The sequence below is a fragment of the Lygodium microphyllum genome, chromosome 7 (assembly GCF_053477565.2).
Source record: "Lygodium microphyllum isolate KBCC chromosome 7, Lygodium_microphyllum_v1.1.10, whole genome shotgun sequence".
Classification (NCBI taxonomy): Eukaryota; Viridiplantae; Streptophyta; class Polypodiopsida; order Schizaeales; family Lygodiaceae; genus Lygodium; species Lygodium microphyllum.
The window spans coordinates 50079745-50105964 of NC_141141.1; the positions used below are offsets into that span (position 1 = coordinate 50079745).

Consider the following 26220-nt stretch of genomic DNA (forward strand, 5'->3'; position numbering starts at 1 on the left):
CTTTTGTATATTGATTGTTACCAAGGCATATTGGCTCAATGATTCAAATTAATTTGATATTTATATGCTTTGAAAGGTGATTTGTATTATTTGAGTGTTTCAAAAATATAATCAAATATTCATCTTTCTATTCAAGGGTAGCCAATGGTTAGAATACCCTATAGTTATACTTGGGTAATCATTGATGAGATACCTAAGAGAAATTAAAAGTTGAGTCAGGTGGTTAGATTGGCTAGAAAGCTCAGATGATTAAGAATTTTACACTCAAGTAGTCACATTGACTAGAAGCCCATATAATGAGTTGTTTTAAAAAGTGAAAGTAGATACTCATGATCAAAGAAACAAACCATGAACTGGTATACCTATATAAAAAGCTCTCTAGAATCTAAATTTTATGTCTACTAAAATTTAGAAGGTTGCTATTTTTGAAAGTACTCAAATGGAAATTCTATTTATGTCAAAGACTCCAAATTTTAATAAGGAATAATTTTGTCTTTAGCGGCTATCTCAAATTCTTAACCATTTGAGAGATTCTTAGAGTAGAAGGTTTAGAAAATTTTTCATCTAGTAAAGTGACATGTGGCATTTAAAATAAGACATGTATCATTTTGAAGAGACAAGTGTCCCTACACCTGTCATTTTCAGCAAACACTTATAATTTCTAGCCTCTATCTTCCACTTTTGAGCATCCAAGGTCCACATCTATATATTAGAGATATTTCTTTTCATTTTGAATAAGCTCTTATGCTAAAATTTTAGCAACATACTTTGTACTCTTGTGTTTATTACTCATCCGAGAAGCACTTTCTACTTAGCTTGATCTAGTTAAGGCACTAAAGAAGAAAATTAACATACTGCTAGGAGTATGTAGAAATTGGGGTTTCAAAACCCTTATTTTCAAAATTGTAGCAAATCAATCCTTTTGTATATGGTTCAAGCACGTGGTGCTTATGGTTTGCTTCAATAAATTCCTACAAAGGAGGAGAGATTGGTTTCCCTTTCAATGTAGTGTTAACTTCTCTCTCTCTCTCTCTCTCTCTCTATTGTCTAATTTTCATGGTGATAATTGATCAAGTTGATTAAGTTTAGTTGAATGAGTGAATTAGTCTAGTAGTCGATTAACATCCATGATACCCTTGGTATGTTCCATCACATTCTGCCATGGTGCTCATGACACTTATAAAAGGATGATACTATTTCACTCAGCAATCGCATTTCTTTTGGGGGTTCCAAATTATATGTGTGATTTAAAACTTATTCTATAATTTGTCTTATGTCACTGTAGTGCCACAATGAAATATATTAATGAGAGATGACTACAAAGGGAATGGTTATCTTACGAAGGGCGTCCAAGTAGTCACCCTAGAGAGATTGAGCATCAGATAAAGGATACACATTGCCTGCCTAGTGGTCTACCAAATCTTGTAAAGGTGGATGGAACCATAATAAATTGGTTTTCTAAATAAATAAATGGTTTAATAATGATTGCTTTAAAAAGAGAGGTGGCCATCGATTAAGCAATAGATGGGAGACCTGTAGCTAGATCCAAAGGCTTTTACAAATTAAACAGATTATCCCTATAACTATTGAATTTTGATGACGAAGAAATAGGCTAGTGGAGTATGTAGCAAATATAGGGGATATGTGAAGAGACCAAAAAGATTGGTGAAAAGCAAGCTAGCAAGGCTAAGTAAGCAAGGGAGATTGCCATGTGCAATATCGCGAATATGGTGGATTTAGAGTCAACCACTCAGAATTATTGAAAAATGATAAATGCGCACATATGTATGTTTATAAAACAGAATATGCAAGAGGTAATGTAGATGTTATCATGCTCATACAAAATGCTATGCAACAGTGTCACTTGGACATTGCCCTCGCAGAGGAATTGTTCACTTGTCCTAGTATTCTGTTACAATCATGTCATCTTGATGATGCGAATGAAGATACAAAGTACAATATACAATAATGTCTTGAAAAAAAATTGTAAACAACTTGTCACCACCAAGAAAAGAAAGTTGTCTCCTCTCAAATTGGAAGGGAAAGCTAGAGGGAAGCACACTCTTCCTGTCAATTTGAAGAAGTAGAGGAGAGTGTGTCCAAGCCGATCCTAGGTAAAATGTATTTCAACATTGATTGATTGACTGCCTTGATTAATATGTTTGTATAGTTGTTGAAGTAAGGTACAAACTCTAAGTGTATGGTGCTTGGCTCAACCTGCTTTTTAGTGAAGTGGGAGTGGAGTCCCACATGTCGTGTTTGTGGTGTAATGATTGGATTGTCCACAAGGGCAATGGCACTTTGGTTGTCGTAGTAGACAATAATAAAAGAGTGACATGAAAAGTATAAAGTTGCCAGTAAGCTCCTCAAGTAGATAGCCTTGGTGGTACCATAAAAAGGAGCCTGATACTTAGCGTGAGCCGTGAAAGCTACCACCGTCTTGTGCTTATGATTGGCCCAAGAGATGGGTGCTGTACCTAAGGTAAAGAGATAGCCGCCGTGGGAAAGTTGAGTGCCAGGATCTCCTGCCCAGTCAAAGTTAGTATACCCTTGTAAACATAAATTAGATCCATAAGTTAGGCCATATGAATAGGTATACCGCAAATATCTCAAAACACGAATGTATGCAATCCAATGTGATATTCTAGGTGCAATGAAATACTGACTAAGCAAAGTAACAGAGTAAGCTAAAATCAACCAAAGAAGCTTCCTTACAACGAACCTATAGGTGTGCTCGTCGAATATGCTAGTCCACTAACGGAAGAGCATACTGTTGCTGTGACACAAAAATATTATTCCTAGATTAAACTACCTCCATCCCTATAAAAATAAGACAAGAGACGAAGGTCTGTCATCTCAAAAGTAGAGCAAAGCTAGACCTTTATTTCTACTATGGCATCAAAATCTTAGCTAGTGATAAGTAAATCATCAACACACAACACGATATAGCTGACCCCCTGTGAAGTAGCACGGATATATAAGTTCGGGTCATAAGAAGTAGAATGGTATTCGTGAGTCCTAAGTAACTCATCCATCCTCTAGAACCAAGACCATGGTGCTTACTTTAGCCCGTAAAGAGCTTTCCGCAAGTGAGAGATCTTATCTTTCCGGTCAGCTGAAGATAATCTGAGAGGCTGCTACACATAGTCTTCTCCTCCAAATAACCATTCAAAAAGGCACTTTTGACGTTGATTTAATACATTGGCCAACCATAGTGAGCCGCAAGTGCAACCAATATTCGAAATGATGTTAACTGTGCAGTAGGAGCAAAGGTCTCTTCATAGTCAATACCTTACTTCTACCGAAACCCTTGCAGCACAAGGTAAGCCTTGTACTTGTCTTGAGTATCATCAGCTTTTAGCTTAATCCTAAAAATCCACTTTGTCTTGATGACTTTCTTGTGGCTCAGACGATCCACCAAGGTTTAAGTCTCATTTCAGTCAATACTCTCAAGCTTCTTTTCCATGGCCTCTCGCCGTTGGGGGTGTTGAAGAGTATCTTGTCAACTATCAGGCTCAGAATACGTTATATAATCATGTCTAAACAGCGATACAAATGAAGCTTGAGATGCAAGCCCACAGGTAGATTATCTAGGGCCCTTTGGAGTGGAATCCAGTGGAAGGATCCTCGAATCTTGCATGGTTTGCGGGTATCAGTGAGGTAACGGGTCTCGTGGAGGGGGATTGGGAGGTGAAGAATTTGCGGGTGGGTCAGGAGTAGGTAGTAGACGCAACTCAGAAGGCACTATTTCGAAAGGAACAATGTGAGGAAAGGGCATAGAATGTGGTATAGAAGATTGCACAATGCCCCTCTTATCAAATACTACATCTCTCCTAACGATCACCTTGTTTATCCGAGGGTTGAATAGACGGATAGGCTTTTGCTTTGGAGGAGTATGCTACAAAAATCAAGAGTAACGGGTCTCGTGAAGGAGGCTTGGGATAGTAGATGATAGGCTTTTGCTTTGGAGGAGTATACTACAAAAATCAAGAGTAACGGGTCTTGTGAAGGAGGCTTGGGATAATAGATGATAGGCTTTCGCTTTGGAGGAGTATGCTACAAAAATCAAGAGTAACGTGTCTCGTGAAGGAGGCTTGGGATAGTAGACCTGGCTCAAAAGGCACTATCTTGAAAGAAACAATGTGAGGAAAGGATACATAATCTGGTACAAAAGACTATACAATGTCCCTCTCATCAAACACTACATCTCTCCTAACAATAAACTTGGTGGTTCGAGGATTGAATAGACAATAGGCTTTTGCTTCGGAGGAGTATTCCACAAAAATCAAGAGATCAGCTTAGGGAGTAAGCTTGCCTATTTTGTTATTAGGGGTTTATGTGTAAGCATAATTCCCAAAGACTTTGAAGTGGGAAACGACAGGCCGAGAACCAAAGAATGCCTCATACAGTGTTCTCTCAGGAACAACCCCGCAGTTGGGCACTGGTTTAGGATGCACATTGAAGTGTTAATATCCTTGACTCAAAGGCACTCAGGGAGCTTTGCTGTGAATAGCGTGGAGTGTGCCATGTTCATGATGGTGTGGTTTCTATGCTCTATGACTCCATTGTGTGAGGGGGAGTTGGTAGAGGTGAGCTGGCATGAAATACCATGCTCTTGTAGAAACTCGAAAAACTTGTGGGAGGTAAACTCACCCCCACTGTCGTTTCTCATGCATCCTACATGATGACCGGTTTGGTTATGCACTAGTAGCACCCAAGTAGAAAAATATGCGAAGATATTAGACTTATGCTTGTGTAACGAGAATGATCATCCACAATAAAAAAGAAGTACAATGTGCTGTTTAAGGCATCGATGGATATTAGCCCACAAAGATAAACATGAATCAATCTAAGAGGCACCTAAGCTCTATATGTAGATTGCTGAGAGAATGGGATATGGTGTTGTTTCCTAAGTTGACAAGCTTTACAGACATCCCACGATAGCTTCAGGCGGGGAAGTCCATTAACCATCTGTTGATGCGACAACTCATAAAGAGAGTCGTATTTGAGATGCCCTAACTGAAACTACCAAAGATACTCAATGCTCGTAGGCTCCCATGCTGCGGCTAAAGCCTTGAAGCAGTGGAACCCAAGAAACAAAATGAGGAGAAGACCCACTAGGTAATGCCATGGAGGCAAATTGTGGTACCAACTGATCCACACTCCGTGAAGGTTGGGTGGCATTTCCAAGTCGTGAAAAACTCGAAAGTGTGGGGATGGGAGTTTATCCACTAGGTAATGCCATGGAGGCAAACTATGGTACCAACTAATCTATACTCCGTATGAAGGTTGGATGGCATTCCCAAGTTGTGAAAAACTTGAAACTGTGGGAATGGGAGTTCCATCATGGAGACAACACTTGGCTAAGGAAAAGATGAGGTCTAAAAGGCGTGCCTACGGTGAAACTAGTGGGTGGGATGGGTGGGAGATGAAATGGATTACTCATTTGAGGAGTTGTAGGAAATGTGGGGTCCTTTTGGCCATTAAATGCAAATGATGAAAAAGATGAATCACCAAAATCATATTGACCATGAGATGTAACATCAGAAAGAAAAGATGAAAAAAGAGCACTCATCATAGATTCTTGCAATTTTTGTTTATCTTTACTCGAGTGCAATTGGAAAAACCTATCCTCTTCGGGACTAATGAACCAATACTTAGTTTGAAGAGTTCCTTCATCATGGCCATCTATGATATCTTATAGAAAAAAGGAAGTAAAATCAAAAGATTCAGTAGCATGCGTACTTGACATAGAGTGAATGAAGGTGAAGAAGTGTGTGGAAAAGATGAAAGAGGTAAAGATGAAGACGATGGTGATAGAGAGGAAAATAGTTTGTATGCAATACTAGTTTCCACGTCAGGATGGCCAATAGTCCTTTGGGGAGCTTTTGTCCTTTCTACAAAATCATTAGTGCACCAAGTCTAAAGGGGAAAACTCAAAGTGGATGATGTCGATAGCTCCAGCAAGGGACGACAGCAGCAAATGCAAACTCCAGAGGACCTGGCGATAGCCAGAAGATGCAGGTGGAGGCTGGAACCAGGCACCAGATGGTAGCAAATAGCAAGGGGAAGCTTTGACTGAGATGTCCTCTGTGAATAGGGTGTGGGCAGCAAAGACACAGCTCTTGAAACCTTCAAAAACGAGATTGAGGCTGAATGGAGGGCAGCCTACCTATTTATAGAAAGTTTCGATACTCGTACAACACAACGTTTTAAAACTCTCTCAAACCATGCACCATTTTAGGGTTTTGATTAATTAAGCATTTTTGGGGCTGTGTAAGTGGCTAATTCAGCATATAATGCTTATGTTAGCTCAACAAACATCAAATAACCTATCACTTTCAAAGAAAAATTGCTACTTTGTCAATCATGAACGTCTCTTGATAACTGCCTAAATAGTTCATACAAACATGCATTGAAATAGAAATCCATTTTCATTAACTTACAAAGGTTTTTCGTGACTTTAGATACAACAAGTATTAATCAAACAGAATCAAATTTGATTTTCATTACTTCATAGAAGAATTAATCGGTTCATTGGAGGACTAGTAGTGACCTAGGAAGAGTTATCAAAGGGGTATCAGTGATATAAGACAATATAGGTGGAAATTCAAAGGTATATCAAAAAGCCTCTCACATTGTGCATGATAGATGCAAGCATATGCCATACATTTATTGCCATACACCGACCCTTTAAAGAAGGCACAAACTTGGTCACGTAATTGCCCAACCTTAATTGGTCAGGATTGCCAATTTTCCATTCTAGAAATCTGTATTCATTGAGTTATATCTTACTTCCAGCTATGACCTATTTTGTCTTTGCAGATTTGAATCAGGTTTCTCCAATTTCTAATGTCCTTGAAGCATGTGATTCAGAAATTTCAGAGCATCTAGCGAAGCTTTACAATGTGTACCATGCATGATTGCAGTTCTGTTGTCTTTTTCTACCCCCTGGTTGTTTTAAATGAACAAGGCAGGGTTTTGATTTCATAGTTATTGTCAAATATGCTGTTTTTGTGCAGATTGGAGAATGTGTAGCAGTATGGTGGAGGCCTAACTTTGAGACCCTGATGTATCCTTACTGTCCACCACATATAACTAAACCCAAGGTGGGCAAGATTGCATACTCTGTCCCTCCCCTTAATTTTGATTCTGTGTTCATATCTTGTGCATGGTCTTGAAGGGATTTCTTGGTCACTCTTTTATATCAATATACTCTTTTAGCTTTCAGAGTGAAACACGCAGCTTGTTTCTGTAGGAATGCAAAAAGATGTTTGTGGTTCACTTGGCAGAACGACAACATTTTGCTGTACCAAAGAACTACAAATTGCTTGCAGTACCTCTATTTGAGCTGTACGACAATGTTGCGGTAAGCTTGGAAGTATATTTTCTTCAATTGTTTGTGTGTCTGTGGGGTCTAAACTCCATGTCAAGGTTCAAAAAACTAAAAAAAGAAACAAGGGGAAAACGAAGGTCAAATTTGAGGCCTTCTAATCATCAGCTCACCATTCTATGATTTTTCTAGCTGTCATAAGTCTTTTAAGCGTCTGAATTAGCAGGCTCCTCTCCCTAGGTCCTTATGTGGTGTAAAGTCAGTCCCCATAAACATATATGTAGAGTAGTGGGGTAGCAGCTAGTGTATCAAACAGCCAGAGGTTTCTTGAGCTGTCTTTATGAACACCTTTTCCTTGTAGATGGGCATTATCAGGATAGACATGAGATGGCTTGGATTGGATGAGAGGCACCACTTAAGCAGCACAGAGGTGGCCTTCTATAATAACCATCTTCCCAGGATTTTTGAGGATGGATCGATGTTAGAAGATGATAAATGGATATGCATATGCCATTTTAGATGCACATTGATGTAGATCATGTCATGGACCTCCTTGTAGTAACTTCGAGTTGATACGGGGAGTGAAGGGAGTGAGCCCGAAGTGGACACACATGAGCGGAAGTAAGAGCTATGGTGGAAGGAGAGAGAGAGAAAGAGAGGAACTCCAATAATTGCAATGTGCGAGTGTCCCTCCATTTTTTCAAATGGCATTGAAAGAATAAAGAATGAAGTGACAGTGATGGGTGCCCACCACCTGCAGTGTATAGTTGTGCGGGTATTGTCAATTTAGTAATACACGGGCGGCTAGACACAAGGACGTGTATCCCCAACAACCTCCCACTTAAAGGCGAACGTGTCACTAGTGAGGAGAGAAGAAGAAAAAAGTGACAAAGTACAAATGCACATAAGTACAATAGGATGAGGAAAGATGTCATCTCATCCAACGCCCATCAATTTCCGAAGAAAGGCAAACGCTCCATTGAGAGACTTTTCATGAGTAGATCTGTTGGATTTTGGTCAGTTGAGATCTTGACAAGGTCAACAGACTTGTCCTCAACGACCTCTTTAATGAAGTGATAACGCACCTCAATGTATTTCATCTTTGCATAGAGGGCCGGATTCTTGGCTAACTTGATAGTACTCATAGAATCCGAATGCAGTGTAGGGACCACATCAATAATACCAAGGTGTGCCACCAAACGGCCTAACTAGAGAGCCTTCTTGCAAGCCTCAGTGGCTGCAACATACTCGGCCTTGGTAGTAAAGAGGGTCGTACATTTCTGTACCTTGGACATCCAAAAACATCACCTCCAGCAAAGGTGAAGACATAGCCAGAGGTGGACTTCCTATTGTCTGCATGTCTTGTATAATCAGGGTCAGTGTAGCCTATGACTCTTGTATCGTACTCACCATAACATATGCATATAGTTGCTATGCCCAGGTATCTCATGATACCCTTGATGGCATTCCAATGTCGTCTGCCAGGTGTAAACATATAGCATGCCACAACTCCCACTGCAAATGCTATGTCAGGATGAGTGGTTATCATGGTATACATCAAACTACCCACGACGGATACATAAGGGATCTTGGCCATCTCGGTAGAGGACTATTAATAGGCTTACCATCCTGCATATAAAACCGCTCAAGGACTTTTTGGATATACTTCTTTTGTAACAGATAAAAGAGCCCCTCATGTGAAGCTAAATGGCTTATAATGGAGTAAAACTCATTCAAGTGTGTAGACATAGAAGTCCATTACTTCATGCAAAGGTCCATCAATTGTTTTAGCTAATACATTTGAGATACGGGACTTTGCTTGTCATAAAGATATTTAATCTGTGTCCGTTATAACATTGTAGTGAACTGGCTTAGAGAGTGATAAAATGATTGTGGACTTGCACAACTCATCTAGTTTATTCCAATCCTTGGTTGCAATGTTTCCGGGTTTAGCACCCCCATTTTTGAGTGGTCTAACCTGCACGTTTTGCATTAAAACCTGCTATATCTGGGTCTTCCAATAGCTGTAATTAGTCCCATCCAGTTTCTCAACATTAAAGATAGCACTATTGCGAGAATCACTAGCCATAATGAGACCAAGCAAGTACACAGAAGGGCAAGACACGTTACTGTAATACCCTGCAAATTAGCCCCAAAACCATTGCTAAATCAAGCAAGAGAGAGGAGATATTGCCAAAGTAATGATTTGTCCACAAACTATAAGCAAAAGACTATCAAGTCTAGGTGACTGCCCTCAAATAGAATACATAAAACTGAAATGATAGGTTGCTGTAATAAATTGCAGCAATATGCCAACAACCAACTATGAGCAACCAAGAAGGAAGAAGCCAGGAATAACCAGCATTAAAGACTATCACAACTATAGTGTGTCAGAAACCATACATGCAATAGGCATAGACATCATGCACAGGGTAGGTCTCAAAGGAAATGAAGAGAATTGCAAGATGCATAACCCACTGCGCAAAGCTCAATACATAACCTAGAAGCATATAAATACCACCGATAACACCTTGATAGACATAAGTACGAGGTCCAAGCCAAGAGATCAAATCAGCCCATGATAGGGTAACTACATCCAATAAATATCACGAGAGCATGTACATATCACAATGAGTTTTACTATCTCATTGTAATAAGCTTAAGCTCAACTATATAAACCAAATGCTTTGTAGTACGTTCAAGTGTCAATGTGGCTCAGTACATAAAGTCGAGTAGTCTCCCTTGAAGCAAGAGTCGAATGCCAAAGGAGTAAGCAAAGCTCAAAGCATCATGTGAATTACATCTAGACATCCAAGATCCATAGAGCATACATCCGAAAGCAGAAAACCCAATATATTCTTCAAATCCGTAACTGCATAAGCCATTGAAGCAACCAAGGCATGTAACCATAGCTGATATCAATGTGATGGAGCTCAAATCTCAGCTCAAAAGCATGGCATAGCATATTGGGAAGTATACATAACAATAGAAGTAGTGGTACATCCATTAAGTATCTCATAAAGCATCAACGAACATTAGGCATAAGCTTTTCACTTATAAATGCTTGTTGTGTTGTATTATAGCTCTGGAATGACAGTGAAATTTGAGCTATTTCAAGTTCAAATCAATCCCAAAAGCATAACCATACCATTCGGGTTTTAAAATGGTATCCTCGAAGCATCAAATATGCATTATGGGATTTACTATTTGTTGTCCAAACCAGAACAGTTCTGTTGTGTGAAACAAAGAACAGAAAACTACACATAATCAACTCTGTGAGTGCCCATATTTGTAGATTTCATCATGCTTTTTGTTTCTAGCTATAGAGTACCTAAATCCAATATCATATGCAAAAGTTATGGCCAAAATATGATAATGCTATCAAGTTGCCATAGCTATCCATGACTTCTATAGCATGCTCTGTATCCACTCAAAATGGATAAAATGGTGGCTCCTCAGCTCAATAAGCCCTCAACAAGACTCAGCTAAGCCTTGGGAAGCTTTTCAACGAGTGGTGAGCAAGCCGGAACAAGTTGGAAGAAGGAAGACTCAATGTATACCTCGCGAGAAAGAAACAATGGCTGCCATGAAACCTTGAGTTGAAGCTTTGAATTTAGACTGAAGCAAAGGATGAAGAAGCTTCTCGAATGGTTGGCTTTGATATTAGTTGAAGGGAGTGAGCTCGAAATGGAAGCACGTGAGTGGAAGCAAGAGCCATGGTGGAAGAAGTAAGAGCAAGAGAAAGAGAGAGACACACATATAAGATGTGGGAACTCCAACAATACAATGCGTGACTGGCCTTTCTTTTATTCAAATGTCACTAAAAGAATAAAAAATGAAGTGATAGTGATGGGTGCTTGTCACCTTTAATGTACAAGTGTGCGGATACTATCAGTGTAGTAATACATTGGTGGCTAGGCACATGCACCTTTATTCCCAACAATGAGATACTCGAGATAAGCACATGAAATAGGATATGATAAATATGTAGATGAAGGTGGAGGCACTACGTATATAGGTGCCTTGTATACTAAGAAATATGAATGATTTTTAATGAGTTATTCGGTTCTTTGCCTTATGCCATGACCATAGATTTAGGGATCTACTTTTTGGAATTACATAGATGTCAAGACTTAATATTTTGATTTTGAGTAGTAATGATCAATATCTAAGATATGACAACTAACACTTAGAAATTATTAGTTTTTCACTTACTGTCACAGATATGCCATGATCAAGTATATGGATTAATTCTTACTCATGTCATATGAATCCACACCCCATGCAAACACACTCTTGCCATATCATCATAGAACCTTCTAGAAGACATGCCATGTCATCGTCTACATCATCGATGATGTCATCATGGAACATTCTAGAAAATCTTTAGCTGCCCTTCAACACCTATAAAAGGAGGGGCTTGCCATAGAGCTCCTCAATCTTACAATGTAGTCTTGGGAGCATAAGGAGTCGAGACTTAAGGAGTTGAGATCTCCAAGTAAGTAACTTCGAGTTCTAGTTCTAGTTCTTATCTAGTCATGGTATCTAGTCTTGTCTTGTCTTTCATCATACTCTTGTTGTCTTGTCACCTTGTAATCTTTTAGTACGAGATCTTGTCTAGTATTGCCTTGTGTCTTGTTCATCCTCGTCAAGGGAGATCTTGTAATTCTAATATCTTGTATCCATACCTACGGTCCTGGGTTGTGGGATCCTTTATATTCTATTGAATCTAGTTGTCTATAGCTATAGTCGCGGGTTGTGGGATTTTCCGTATCTTGTTAAGTTATCATTGTACCTTATGCCCCTACGTGGAAATATCTTGTAATTAAAATTCTTGTAACAAATCTTGCATCTAGTCTAGTCTCTTGAACATAGTCTAGTATTCTCATCATAGTTTGGAACACTTTTTTGCCCTATTGAGCACCATGGAGGTGACTTTTGTAAGAATCATGGCCTCCCTTTAAAACCTCTAACAACAAATTCAAGACTTGAATGAATGACAATCACAACTTCAAATAGAATACCCTATGCATCTACGCCTTGCGCTTCAAGAGATGCAAGACCAGATCCGAGACTTCTAGAATAATAAAGAAAGTGATTATATGATTCTGTGTGTTTATCAATCCCTAACAAGAGAACCCAAGATCAGCATGCCAAAGAAGCTGAATGGTGATTGTTCGAAGTTCAGGGGATTCGTGCAACAAGTAAAGCTCTATATCCGCATGTAACCGAATAGGTATCCAGATGATGCTTTCAAGGTGGGATTCATTGGGACTTTGCTTTGTAGTCAAGCTTTATCATGGTTCGCCCCAATCTTGTAAAAGAATATACCAGTACTTCCTAACTATGAGGCATTTCTTTGCGAGCTCACTTTTACATTTAGAGATGCAGACATTGGTCGAGTAGCAAAAACAAAACTTCCGAAGCTATGACAAGGTAACGACCTTGTCTTTTGCTTATGCATTTGAATTTAGGCAATTAATATGTGGCCTTGGCATGAGGGGTATTTTATTAGCCAATTTGGATGGGGTCTTCGAGATGACTTCAAGGACCTCATACTCACTATGCTTGAGGTAAAAACACTTAACGATTATATTATGCAACCCATCCAGTGTGATAATAGATTGTTCAAGAGGAAGCAAAAAAGCGAGATAAATTAAGGCCTTGTCAATGAAACCCTTCTCCACAATGAAAGACTCAACCAGAGAAGAAACCAAGCCCGAACGAACCAACGCAAATAGATGATACCAAATTCCAGTCCTTGATCCCATAAGAAAGGCAAAGACGAAGAGAGAATTATCTATGTCTAGTGGAAACCTTGGACACATTGCCCTAAATTTTGCCCAAATAAGAGGGAAGAACCCCAAGAGTTACTGTAACCATCCTCGAGTAGGAAAACGAGGATATCTGGTTATAAATGAGATCGTACAACGAGACCTTGATATAAGAAAGGGTCTCTTGTTCTCCCAGCCACACCCATAGAAACTTTCCTTGCCAGTCTAGATGATCCTGTTGAGAAAAGTCATCTCTCAAAGCCTTGGTTGACTCCGGGGCCTCAGCTTGTTTCATTGATGATGGCTTTATGAATAGATGCTAGATTCCAGTACTTCAAAAGACCAATCTTGCAACAACTAAAGTCGTGGAAGACCTCCAGTATTTGGAGATATTACCAAGAAAACCTGACCACTCCTGGTAACTCTTGGCAATCACAAATCTCGTGTATGCTTTAATGTCAAATCCAATCCCACAAATCCAATCATCTTTGGGATGCCTTGGCTAAAGAAACACAACTTAGAAATTGATTGGGTTAAGCAAAAGATTACATGTCATGAAAACTAAGGAAAGTGAGTATATCTAGAAGCCAAAGCCTTTATGCATATAACAAGGTAGGAATTAACCTACATGATATATCATATACCAGCTCAAGAATCTAGTAAAGATGAGTCAATCAAGCAACTAAGCCAATATCAAGAATTCCAAGATGTCTTTGAAAGAGAATGCAGATCTCTTGCTTGAGCACATACCATATGATTGTGCTATAGAGGGGGCTCAACCACCTTTTGGACCAATCTACTTACTGTTCCTTGATGAACTTGCCGAACTACGTAATAACATTGATGAGAATCTAGCCAAGGGGTTCATTAGACACTCGAAGTCTTTTGCTAGGGCTCCAATTCTGTTCGTAAAGAAGAAAGACGGGTCACTTCGAATGTGTATGGATTATTGAGGACTTAGCAAGATAACAGTCAAGAATCGATACCCTTTGCTGTTGATACGAGAGCTCTTGAAATGTTTTGTAAAAGCCAAGATCTTCACAAAGATTGATCTATGAGAGGCTTACAATCTTGTACAGATCAGAGAAGGAAACGAATGAAGACAGCCTTCCGCACAAGGTATGGTCACTTCGAGTATGTTGTTATGCCATTTGGTCTCACCAATACTCTTGTAGCGTTTCAATAGATAATGAATGATATCTTCCGACAGCATCTAGATGATTTTGTAGTTATATACTTGGATGATATCTTGATATTCTCAAAAGATCCAAAGAAGCATGAGCACCATGTAAAATTAGTTTTCAAAAAGCTCAAAAAAGGACTATATGCAAAACTTAAGAAGTGTTTTTTCCATTGGACAGGAGTGGAATTCTTGGGGTACAATGTCTCCTCGAGAGGAATCTTCATGGATCCCAAGAAGATCGAGACTATTCTTGATTGGTAGACACCCATATGTGTCCGCAATGTCCAATGTTTCCTTAGTTTTGCCAACTTCTACAAGATATTTGTCAAGGATTACTCGAAGATAGTCACACCACTCACCAGACTCACAAGAAACTCAAAGTTCTCATGGATCCCAGAAGCCGAGAAGGCCTTCTAGACCCTGAACACCGCTTTTACCATTGCCTCAATCTTGGTCCACCTAGATTCTACCAAGCCATTTCCCTTGGAGACTGATGCATCAAACTATGCCTTAAGAGCCATCTTGTCTTAGCATGGAGATGATGGTCATATGCATCTAGTGGCATTCCACTCAAGGAAGTTCTCCCCTCCAGAGATAAAATATGAGATCCATGACAAAGAACTCCTTGCCATTGTAGATGCCTTTGATACTTGGCATCATCATCTAGAGGGTATAGCCCATTAAGTTATCGTCTACACAGATCACAAAAATCCAAAATACTTTATGGCAACCTGCATTCTCAATCAAAGACAATCCCGCTGGAGTAACTTCTTATCTAGATTTGACTTCGTTATCACCTATTGTCCAAGATACCAACAATGCCAATCGGATGCTTTATCAAGAAGATCTAACCTGGCAAATAAGAAGGGGGGAGAAGCTTTTGATCAACAATGAGCAATACTACTCAAGCCCAGAGCACCTCCAACTCAGTTAATCCATGAAGCCTTACCGCATGATGATTTGGCCAACAATGTCAAGATAAAAAATCAAGAGGAAAAAGGAAATGAAGTTTTTGAGTTTCAGAAAACTAATGGATTGTTATACTATAAGGATATACTTCACATCCCTCCAAGAAAGCTGAGGCTCTAGGTACTCTAACAATGCCATGACATCCCAACAATAAGACACTTTGGAGTTAATAAAACCTTAGAGCTTATTTCAAGAGATTTCTAGTGGCCCCAAGTGTGGAAAGAAATTAATGAATATATAAAATCATGTGATACCTACAACAGAGCCAAGGTACTTCGTCATAAACCACATGGTCGCCTGCAACCCTTGCCCATTCGAACGCGACCCTGGTCTTCTCTGTCCATGGATTTCATTATAGATCTTTCCAAATCATACAAATATGACTCTATTCTTGTTGTGGTAGATAGGTTCACAAAAATGGCACATTTCATCCCTACCACCAAGACCATCATAGGCGTAGCTGCCACTAGACTCTTCCTCAAATACATTTTTAGATTACATAGGCTCCCAAATGACATCATCAACTATCAGGGTCCCCAATTCATATCTAGTTTTTGGAAGAGCCTTTGCAATCTCGTTGGAGTCTAAGTTAAGCTATCCACAGCCAATCATCCACAAACTAATGGTCAAATAGAACGGGTTTCTGTTGCCCGAGATAAAGCTCAACACCTAGTAGATATACACCAAGAACTCAAGCAACAAATCCAAATGACTCAGAATCAGTACAAGTACTATGCGGACTAGCATCGTCTCCAACATCGAGCATACAAAGTCGGTGATAAAAGTATGGTTACTCAGACCTAACCTCCAGATAACAAGGCCCTCCACCAAGCTAGACCACAAGAGATTTTGGCCCTTTACTTTTGTAGTCGAGATCAACCCACTTGCTTATTGACTCCAACTCCCGAGCAACATAAAGATGCACCCAGTCTTCCATGTTTCCTTGCTCAAGCCTTACCATAGCTTACCAGTGAGAGAGGAGAGATCTAATTCCCCACTACCTGTCCAGATTGAAGATCATGAAGAATTTGAGATCGAGCATGTTATCTCTCGAGGTCGATTGGAATACCTTGCTCACTGGAAAGGATATGACATCAATGATCGCACTTGATATCCTACAGAATATCTCCAAAGAGCAGCTCTTAAAGTTCAATTTCACAAGAGGAATCTAACGAAACTTGGACCAAATTACCAAGCCGCTCCTCATGGAACTTGTTCCTCGAGGAGGGTGATGTCACAGACATGCCATGATCAAATGTAGGGATTAATTCTTGCTCATGCCATATGAATCCACACCCCATGCGAATGCATCTTTACCATGTCATCATTGAACCTTATAGAAGATATGCCATGTCATCACATGCATGATCGATAATATTATCATGGAACATTCTAGAATATCTTTAGTCGATCTCCAATACCTATAAAAGGAGGGGCTCGCCATAGAGCTCCTCTGTCTTGCCAATGCCAGTAGTCTTGGGAGCTCAAGAAGTCGAGACCTCCAAGGAGGGGCTCGCCTCCGTCTTGCCAATGCTAGTCCTGGGAGCTCAAGGAGTCAAGACCTCCAAGTAAGTAATTACGAGTTCCAGTTCTAGTTCTTGTCTAGTCATGGTATCTAGTCTTGTCTTGTCTTCCATTATGCTCTTGTTATCCTCTCACCTTGTAATCTCGTAGTATGAGATCTAGTCTAGTATTGTCTTGTATCTTATTAATTTATCCCCGTCGAGGGAGATTTTGTAATTCTGATATCTTGTATTTATACCTATGGTCTTGGGTTCTGGGATCCTTCATATCATATCAAGTCTTGTTGTCTATACCTATGGTCCTGGGTTGTGGGATTTTTCGTATCGTATTAAGTTATCATTGTACCTTGTGTCCCTACGTGGGATTATCTTGTAATTAGAATTCTTGTAATAAATCTTGCATCTAGTCTAGTCTCTCAAGCACAATCTAGTGCTCCCATAACACTTACTAGTACTTGCTCCTTGTATCTCCCAAAGCAATTAGCAGACTACAACCCCTAGTGACCATTGGCAAAGCCTCAAGGACATGTAGGACTAGATGTCATGAGGATGTGAAATTTTATTGGTTTGCATAGCATTTGATTAAAAGTTAATCAAATGTGCAAATGTATCTTGCACGTATGAGGTACAAGTTAATTATTTCAGTGTGGGATCCAAGATCCCAAGATATTAGTTGGGTACCAAAGGCAAAAGTTATAATGAGTTATGCATGATAAATACTAGGTGGTATCCGATATAAGAGTTAGGTCTAAACCAACCTATTGGTCACTAATGTCAATTGTGATATTAAAGACTAGACATTAATTAATTAATTAATGCCGATCTCTGTTTCAATAACTGCTCAAGGATACTTTGAATATAAATTAACCTAGCCAATTTAATTATTGGCTAGTGGAATTATTTTTTTGGGTACTAGAATAATTATTAAGTTAATGTTTAAAATTAATCTTTTAAAAATTAATTTAATTGGATGGATAATGCTAGAAAATGGGATTAGAAGTTTGCCACTTGGCAAAACTTGCCCATACAAGTAGGAATAACGCTTTTGGGGATCGATGGAAGTCATTTCTAGCCATTGTGAGAGAGGAGGCTATTAGAGAGCAAGAAGAGGCTAGTAATGTGATTTACAACCACTAGGGATCAGTTAGATCCTACGGCACGTGATTGCAATTTGGAGCCCTTCAAGTATAGGTGAGAGTAGCTAAGGTCCTTTTGGTGTAAGTGAGAGTATATACGAGGGGGCAGTAATCTTTTTGGTGTCTTAAGGAGTAGATGACAACTTCCATGGTTGTTTGAGTAGGGCAGCCATAGTTGCATGGAAACACGTTTCCCAAGGTAGAAAATGTATGAAATGGCTAAGAAACATTTCCTACCTTTTTAAGGTGTTTCTTATACATCAAAAAAAGGTCTGTGGGTGGAAAGTGACGTTTTGGCCCAAAAGAGTGTGTCCTGTCGTGAAAGCGTATTTTCTTGTGAAAAGATCGGAAAATGACATTTTTTCCCTTGCAATTGTGCTTTCTATCCAAAACCTTGGGATTCATGAATCGTGATATGCTATAACCCTTCCCCACATTACGGGCCACGTTACACTCTATGAACCTATGAGTAGCTTATGATGCCTCTTCAAGTTACAAGATACAAGAGGTCATACTTCTAATGCACTTAGCACAAGTGATAGCTATTGATGATGAGGATCTTCTTCAGAGCTCCAACATTAGCAACAAGAGTGATGAGGAGAAGAATGAAGAGATTGAGGACATTTAGCATGAGTCATGAGTCATGATACATTCTCTACGACTAAGGATTGACTTTTAGTAGTTTTCATAATTCATTTATGTATTATGATGCCACTATTCTATGTACTGGTCAGTACAATTGATATGCTAATGGGTATTGTTTGTTGGGATGAGTGTGCAATGGGAATGCAAGTCAAAAATGGAGCATGAGCAATGTTGAGTGAGAGAGAGAGAATCGCAAGAAGAGTGTACCAGCTCATCACGATATACAAAGAATAAAATGTATTTATATGTTAGGGTACAAATAAGGGCGTGTTCACACCCGTTTAAGTTTATACACAGAGATTAAGAGACTTTACACTTGAAGGGATTGTATACGCAACAACCTCCCACTTAAAGGCTCGAAGTGGTACCTTTAAGGTAGCCAACTCCCAGTAATCGAATGCAATACTCATGTTGAGCCTTTGCAAGACTCTTAGTGAGAATATTTGCAAGGTTATCTTGGGTTTTGACCTTAGTGTGACAAGACTATTATCTAAGACTTGTTGAATGAAGTGGTACTGAACATCTATGTGTTTGATACGTGCATGAAACATGGCATTCTTAGCTAGACATACGGCACTCGAGCTATCACAACCAAGCACTGGAGTACGTGAAGAGAGACCAAAATCCTTTGACCAAACGGACAAGCCAAATAGCTTCCTTAGAAGCTTCTGTGGTTGAAATATATTCAATCTTTGCAGTACTCAGTGCCATAATTTTTTGCGACCTTGAACACCAAGAAATGGCCCCACCAGCTAAAGTAAAGACATATTTACTGGTAGATTTTCTAGTGTCAAGATCTCTTGTCATGTCCGAGTGTACCCTTTTCATAGCATATACACTTTTGTTGTGTACCTTTTTAAGTTTCTAAAGATACATTTGATTGCTTCCCAATGTAGCTTGCCAAGACATGAATCTACTAACAACTCCCACTGCATGAGCAATGTTAGGGTGAGTTGCAACCATGGCATACATCAAAGAACCACACGTTGATGCATAAGATATACCCTTCATAGCACTAGCAGCTGCATTATCCTTTGGATAATCAACTTTACTAAGCTTGGTATGTGGCGGTAAAGGCACATCAAGAGGCTTAGCATTAGCCATATTAAACCTGTCAAATACTTTGCTAATGTACTTGTCTTGTGAGGTAAACAAGTGTTGCTCTCTTATCTCTTTTAATGCACATGCCCAAAATGTGTTTAGCTGCCTGCAAATCTTTCATTGAGAAGGCTAAACTCAATTGTCTTTTAAGAGTATTCTTGATTATGGAAAATTGATGATCGCGGTTGATACTTTTTCTTCTAAAGATTACAACCTCTAATGCTCCCTTTTGTTGTTCATGAATCCATTTGGGATTGAAAAACCGAGTCAGCAGCTAGATTTCATCAAATTCTTGCGACAAATCTCCAAACTTTTTCTCTACAACATTATATGTTTCTCCAGTCATTTCCTAACTTCGCTTCAAGTTTTATCGCAATCCAGTCATTGGAGGTGGAGATTTTGGTAAATCTTTGTTGTAAACACTAATTTACAGTAAAAATTAGGATTTCACAGCCACCTCGGAAAGCCAACCCAAATTTGAAGGCTTTAGACTTGAAGATTTATAGTTGAAATTAGTGTATTTCAAGAGGATTCAAGAGGCCAGACAACAACATTGAATTTGGGGCTAAATTTTTTCCCAAGGAGTATGTGTAAAGGTCAATCTCCTAGCAAATCAAGGGGCAAATTGATTTGAAGGCTTGCTAGGCATTTATGATAGCAAGAGGTGCTTGGATTAGTAGAGAAGTTTGCAAAATCTTAGTTATATTCCATCCATTTGCAATACAAGTTAAAGAAATATTGTAAGGGCTACCAAGTTTTGGGGCCAACAAACTATCCAATGTCCAAGATCAAGTGGTAACATTTGCAGTTTTTGTTTATGTGATTTCAATACTTGTTGTAATTAGTGTTAAAGTCAGGTTAGTCTGTCCAAGAGAAGAAGTAGAGAATTGAAGAGCTTCTTACATGTTGCTTGCTTGCTCGAATCCTTGGCTCCTCTCCTTTGCTTTAGCCTTCAAAATCAACCTCAATCAGTGGTGCAGCTCTGATACCATGTCACGAATCGTGTTGTGGGGGGACTTGCTCAAGATGCTGCGCCGAACATACACAGAATGCACAAGGAAAAGCTCACTCAAGAGACAAGAAGAGAGATGGAGGCCAAAACGTTTTCTTGTTGGTTTCTTCTTCTTCTTCTTCCACACACTTTTCAATGTACACAAAGTATAGATAAGATACAACATAAAGGAAAGTGGCCTACTAAGTCAAACAATGCATAACCAACTACACTAGTCGACTAGCGCTATAACTATGCCAACTATAAATAGGTGTAACAACCTGAATATAATAAGTAATAAGTCAGTGGCCATGTGAGATGGTACTTATAATTGAGGTGTCCGAACCCAATATGCCATCATAGCTCGAGAAGAAAGAACAAGAGAGGTAAAGGCTAATGAAGTTTGCATCTTGTAGACTTCATTCTTCTCATGATTTGCACAAAGAATGTCTCAAATCTCCCTCAAACTTGACTATAAGGCCAAGGGCACAAATCTTGCTCACTAAAAGAAGATGATATCCCAAACCCGACACATAGACAATCTCTGATGTGTGAGCACCACCGTGCCCATTTGGAATCAACTACATATCGCCTTTGCCTTTGATGGGGACTAAAGACTTGTCACCAATGAAGATTTGCCCATGCATTGGACGGATATGAGCAATGCTATATGTAGAAGTCATGTGGCATGAAGTGTCATTGTCCATAATCCACTCAAGAGGTTGTGGGGCCATCATCATCTCATTATGAGCCATTTGTATTGAATCCTCAATCACCTCCAAATGGAGAAAGGCGACTGCATTCTATGTTCTAAGGCTCAAGTATAACCTTCTTTAGCCTTATATGCAATTGGGTTAAATGTAGCACAATTCTTTTCTAATTTTTTTATAGTTGGCTAGGTAGTAAGAACAATAACAAGAGTTAAATTGGTTGTCATGAAAACATCCCAAAGATTCGATTTAGAGGTGGGTGGAATAGAAATATGATTATTTTATTACTTTTAGGATCTTTAGTAATGTAAGTGCACACATTGAATGCTTTGGTTGATAAAAGTGTGAACCACTTACATGCACATGGGATGATGGTGAATTAGACTCATGTGGATTGTACTTTTAGGGTTTTCATGTGGATGTGTATAGAGTAGATGATATGGATTGTATAATGCCATCCTTGGAGTTTGGGTGCTCTTGTTAAAAATACAACTCACAAGGGAGTTATATGCTGGTAAGTTGCAACTAGTTTGGTAGCTTTGCATGCCTATTGGGCACTTGATCTCTATTTTAGCCTTGCAGTTTGGTTTTTAGCTATCTAGTGGATGTAGTAATGAGCATGTTTCGAGTGAGCTATGAAATGACCAATAAATATACCCTCTCAAAAAATTGGGACTCTATTAGTCTTGCACATAGTTGACCCAATGATTATGTGCTTATGATGTAGAATACATGTAATTGATAAAGGTGGATTCTTGTGCTATAACTTGGAAAGAGGCCCTCTTAGTGTCATCTACATGGCTCAATGCTAAATGGTGTTTTTTAACTTTGTTCTATTCATTATTCTCTTGTTGACCTCTCCATTCTTGTCCTTGAGTGTGTACGTAGCCAAACACATCACATACATAGGCATGTGAACATAGACAATGAGTGAGTTGGATATAGATAGACATACACAAACACATATATACATCAATTTAGATAGACCCAAGTTCCTATTGATTTGCCCATCCACCCACCTATCACCATTTCTACCCACTTATTATCTATGTATTGCCACTCATGCATATTTTATTGGATGTGTGAGTCTAACAATGGTATGTGACACATGGTTGTATATGATGCTTTGGGTAGGTATAGCTTCTCTACTTTCAACTCCAAACAAAGAGGAGCAATTTAAGAAACAAACATGATGCATGCAACTCTCTTTTTGGCATTTGTTCTAGAGGCTCGAGAATATTAGTTCATGTGTGTTGCCATTATGGATGGATTTTATGTGATGTTCGAATAGCTTGTGCCAACAAGTAGTCCCGTTAAAGCAATTGGACTTGAACTTTCTTTTATATTCTCAAGATTTTGTTTCTCATATATTTGGAGTATGATAATCATAATTTAGAAGTAAGCTTATTGGAAAATTTTATTGTAAGAATTAATATATATTGATTTTAGTGAAACATTGTTCACCTTGTCTATGTGCTTGTTACACTTAGGTGCACTCATGTTTAGTTGCAATTATACTTTTAAATGATCATTTTTGCCTTTGTAGATGTTAGTCCTTGTCTCAAAAGTATATGTTTCTCAAAAAAATGGGGCCTTGCAATTAGTTTTCTTGTTAATTATAATTTACTTGTGTTCTCTTCATGCAGAGGTATGGTCCAGTTATCTCTTCCATACCACAACAACTTTCTAGATTCTCAATCAATAGCATTAATCAATAAAGCGTTGGACAGAAGGCAAGATCGCTTCACTTAATAGTTTCTAGTAAGGGGTGTGGATTTTCTCTCATTGATTGAAGTAGATACTAATTGTCAAGGTAGGAGATGAAAACAAAAGAGTTATATGTTGGAAAACGCTTCTTTAGCCCTAGCAAATCACATAGTCAAATGAGCTTATTTATTTTTCATTGAAGAACTGCTTTTGAGGTTTGGTAGAGTATGAATTCTTGAGGTTCACACACACTAATGTTGATTGTCAAAAAGGCTATTAGAGATATATACTATACTTGCTTTTTGGTTTAGAAGACAACAAAAATGCCTCATGTTTCCTCAAGTTCTTCATAGTTTTGTACTCAACAATTCGTTGTAACAAGCCACTAATGTACAAGCGCACCACTTTTTCATAAAAAATTGAACATTTTTAAAACTTCATGATTGTTCGTTTTATAGCGCTTGTTTGATTAAACAATGGATAATAGGAAATTATTCAATATTTATCCTTCTAACCTATAACTTTGAGTCTCATAATAAGAGTAATATAACGATTTTGAAGTTGATATTGGATATTAGTAGCATTTATCTTGTTGTTTCTCCTTAAGAAGTCTCATAATAAGAGAATAGTGGCAGATATTAGTAGCATTTTTATGGTGGTTTTTGCTTCAAGGACTAAGAATTTTGTGGGTCAAATTTTATATAGAATGATGAAGCATGATCTAAAATGATAAGCCATAAATTTATGACTATTGATACAGCAAATTTAATAAATATCATTTGGTTAGAAAGTCGAGCTCTTTCTTTATGTTCTTGCCTTGCTTAATTGACAATTGTACTTAGGGTTGTAGTACATTGGGCATGATTGACAATTGTGTTGGTGATTTTTCATTGGACATAGTAGTTGCACTTTTACTAGTTTACTTGAATTCTAGTTTCAACTCACTATTTTTTATTTCTAGCTAATGAGTTAGGGAGGTCCATTGCAAAAAAAGGAACATACAAATTGTTGATTTCCATATCAGAGTCCTTAGGCTTGTCGCTTCATCGTTCTATATATTGAGAGTGAGCTTGAACATCTTTGGAACTATCATAATGTTGTAATGAAACCATGTCTTGGAGGTACAAAAGGGGGGTGAGAAATTTGTTGGCATTGTATTTGTTCTAATATTTAATAAAATACAAGGAAAATCTTTGAAACTTGGTCATCAAATGTCCTTAAATACCTAATTATGATGAGCCATGAGGGTATATAAGTAGGTAGATTCTCAATCTATGTTGAAAAGAGGAAAGTTGTAATTCTAGGAAAAAAAAGAGTCAAATTTATGACACAATTTGGGAGCCACGAGTTCATATGCACACAACCTAGCTAATGTAATCTCAATGTGAGTAGTGGATAAAACCTTGGGAAGCAACATGGAATTAAGAATAGTTGCTATCAACAAGAGTGTGTATGTGTTTGTCACCATAAATTGGTTGGCTTACAACACTTGTGCAACATACAAAATAACCACGTTGTGAGGTATTCAATGAAATGTTAGCTTGTTTATCACTAGCTCTTGACATGCCATTAGTCAATTCTAATCAACAACACTAAGCTACGAGCAATTGCATACGCATTGTCATAGATAATGTTGTGTACAATCAAGGCATGTAAGCAATGGCAATACCAAATAGTAGCAAAATTAACACGTTAGTTTAGCTTGAGCATTAGGTTGGGTGAATGTGGCATGTACAATTGTAGCTTGTATAGCCACTCAACCATTAAGACCAATAGTAAACTTGTGTGTAGTGAAACTAGGATTATGGTGATGATCAAAGCTTTTCAAGATTCGAATGTATAATGCAATTTGAAATAAAAAGCACGGAAGGGGTTGAATAGGATATAATGAACATAAATTGAAATTGGAAACGACAAAAATATGAGAGCTAGAATCCATGATGAGAATTGAAGGATACAATTGTAAGTCATTAGCTCTCACCTCACTAAATTTGCAAAGTGCAAAATTTTTACATCACAATCAAAATCTTGTGAAATGTGATATGATGCCTTTTGATTACCGTTGGTATGGTAGGGTTTTTTTGAGTAGGGTTGGGTTTCTCCCATCTTGCTTATTATTTGGTATGGTAAGTTTTTTTGAGTAGGGTTAGAGTTTCTCCCATCCTAGTCCTAGTTATTATGAAGGGTTTTTCCTCTTTTTGACTTAGGAGAATGTCTCCCCTCGCTTTTAGTTTGAGCACATCTTGTGAGCTATGACTATTCAAGGATTCATGGTTCTTAAACCAATTGACATTCTCTTTACTTCTTCCATTGCTATCATGATGCATGAGAATGAGCTCTTTTGATTGCTTTCTTTACTCCCCTTTTCACCCTCTTTATTCGATGGTTCATGATGGTGGAGATATTCCTTGTCTATGGGACCACTCCGTGATTTTGGCCACCTATTGTTCAAGCAAACACTTAATAGTGTTTTATTCATAGTATCATTTCCTTACTTTAAGATCATTAAATTTTCACTCTTAGGTAGGAGTCCCTATCTTTGTTATGCGGTCTACTTCATTATAGAAAATGACAACTCTCTACTTTCAAAGTTGCCTATGACTAGCGATTATATTGGTTATTCTCTCATTTACTAAGGTGCATTATTTTTTTCTTAATAATTATGTTGCAAATTTCTACACCCAATAGTTGTAATGGATGCATGCTATATATGTGCTCTTGATATTGCAACATTGTTTTGTTAATGATGATTTGTTTTATTTGAAATAAAATGTTAATGTTAATGCATGAATATGCTATCTATATAGTTGTGGGTTGTAATGTTGGTATTTAAGAAATAGCCTTATACTAAGCCACCCATCCTTGTGTTGTTTTATTGCAAAAGTTCAATAATATTTAAAATTTTAGTTTATGCACAGATGTTGCATTGTTTAGTTGCTAAGAACTCAAGGTCCTGTATTCTTTAACATAGTTGTATAATGGTTAGTATCTTTTAACTTTAATGTATGACTATACTTATTTGTTGTGATGCAATATCATGTAAAAGAATTTAAGCCAAGATCTTAAAAGGCATGGCCCTTGCTAATGTATATTGCTTTCTATCAAATCATGTTGAGCATATTAATGCTACATGGCTTATGCTATGAGC

The 26220-nt window shown here is 38.3% G+C and overlaps 1 protein-coding gene across 1 annotated transcript in view; it reads left to right on the forward strand.

Annotated features, from left to right (window-relative positions):
- LOC148033428 (Cleavage/polyadenylation specificity factor, 25kDa subunit) overlaps nt 1–23490 on the forward strand; it is an 82008-nt gene extending 58518 nt beyond the window's left edge. Inside the window, exons 5-7 of the mRNA XM_087682297.1 lie at nt 7023–7109; nt 7259–7369; nt 23012–23490. Coding sequence (XP_087538423.1) covers nt 7023–7109; nt 7259–7369; nt 23012–23083 — 270 coding nt within the window. The 3' untranslated portion in view covers nt 23084–23490. The remainder of the gene's footprint in view (nt 1–7022; nt 7110–7258; nt 7370–23011) is intronic.
- The last annotated feature ends 2730 nt before the right edge of the window (nt 23491–26220 follow it).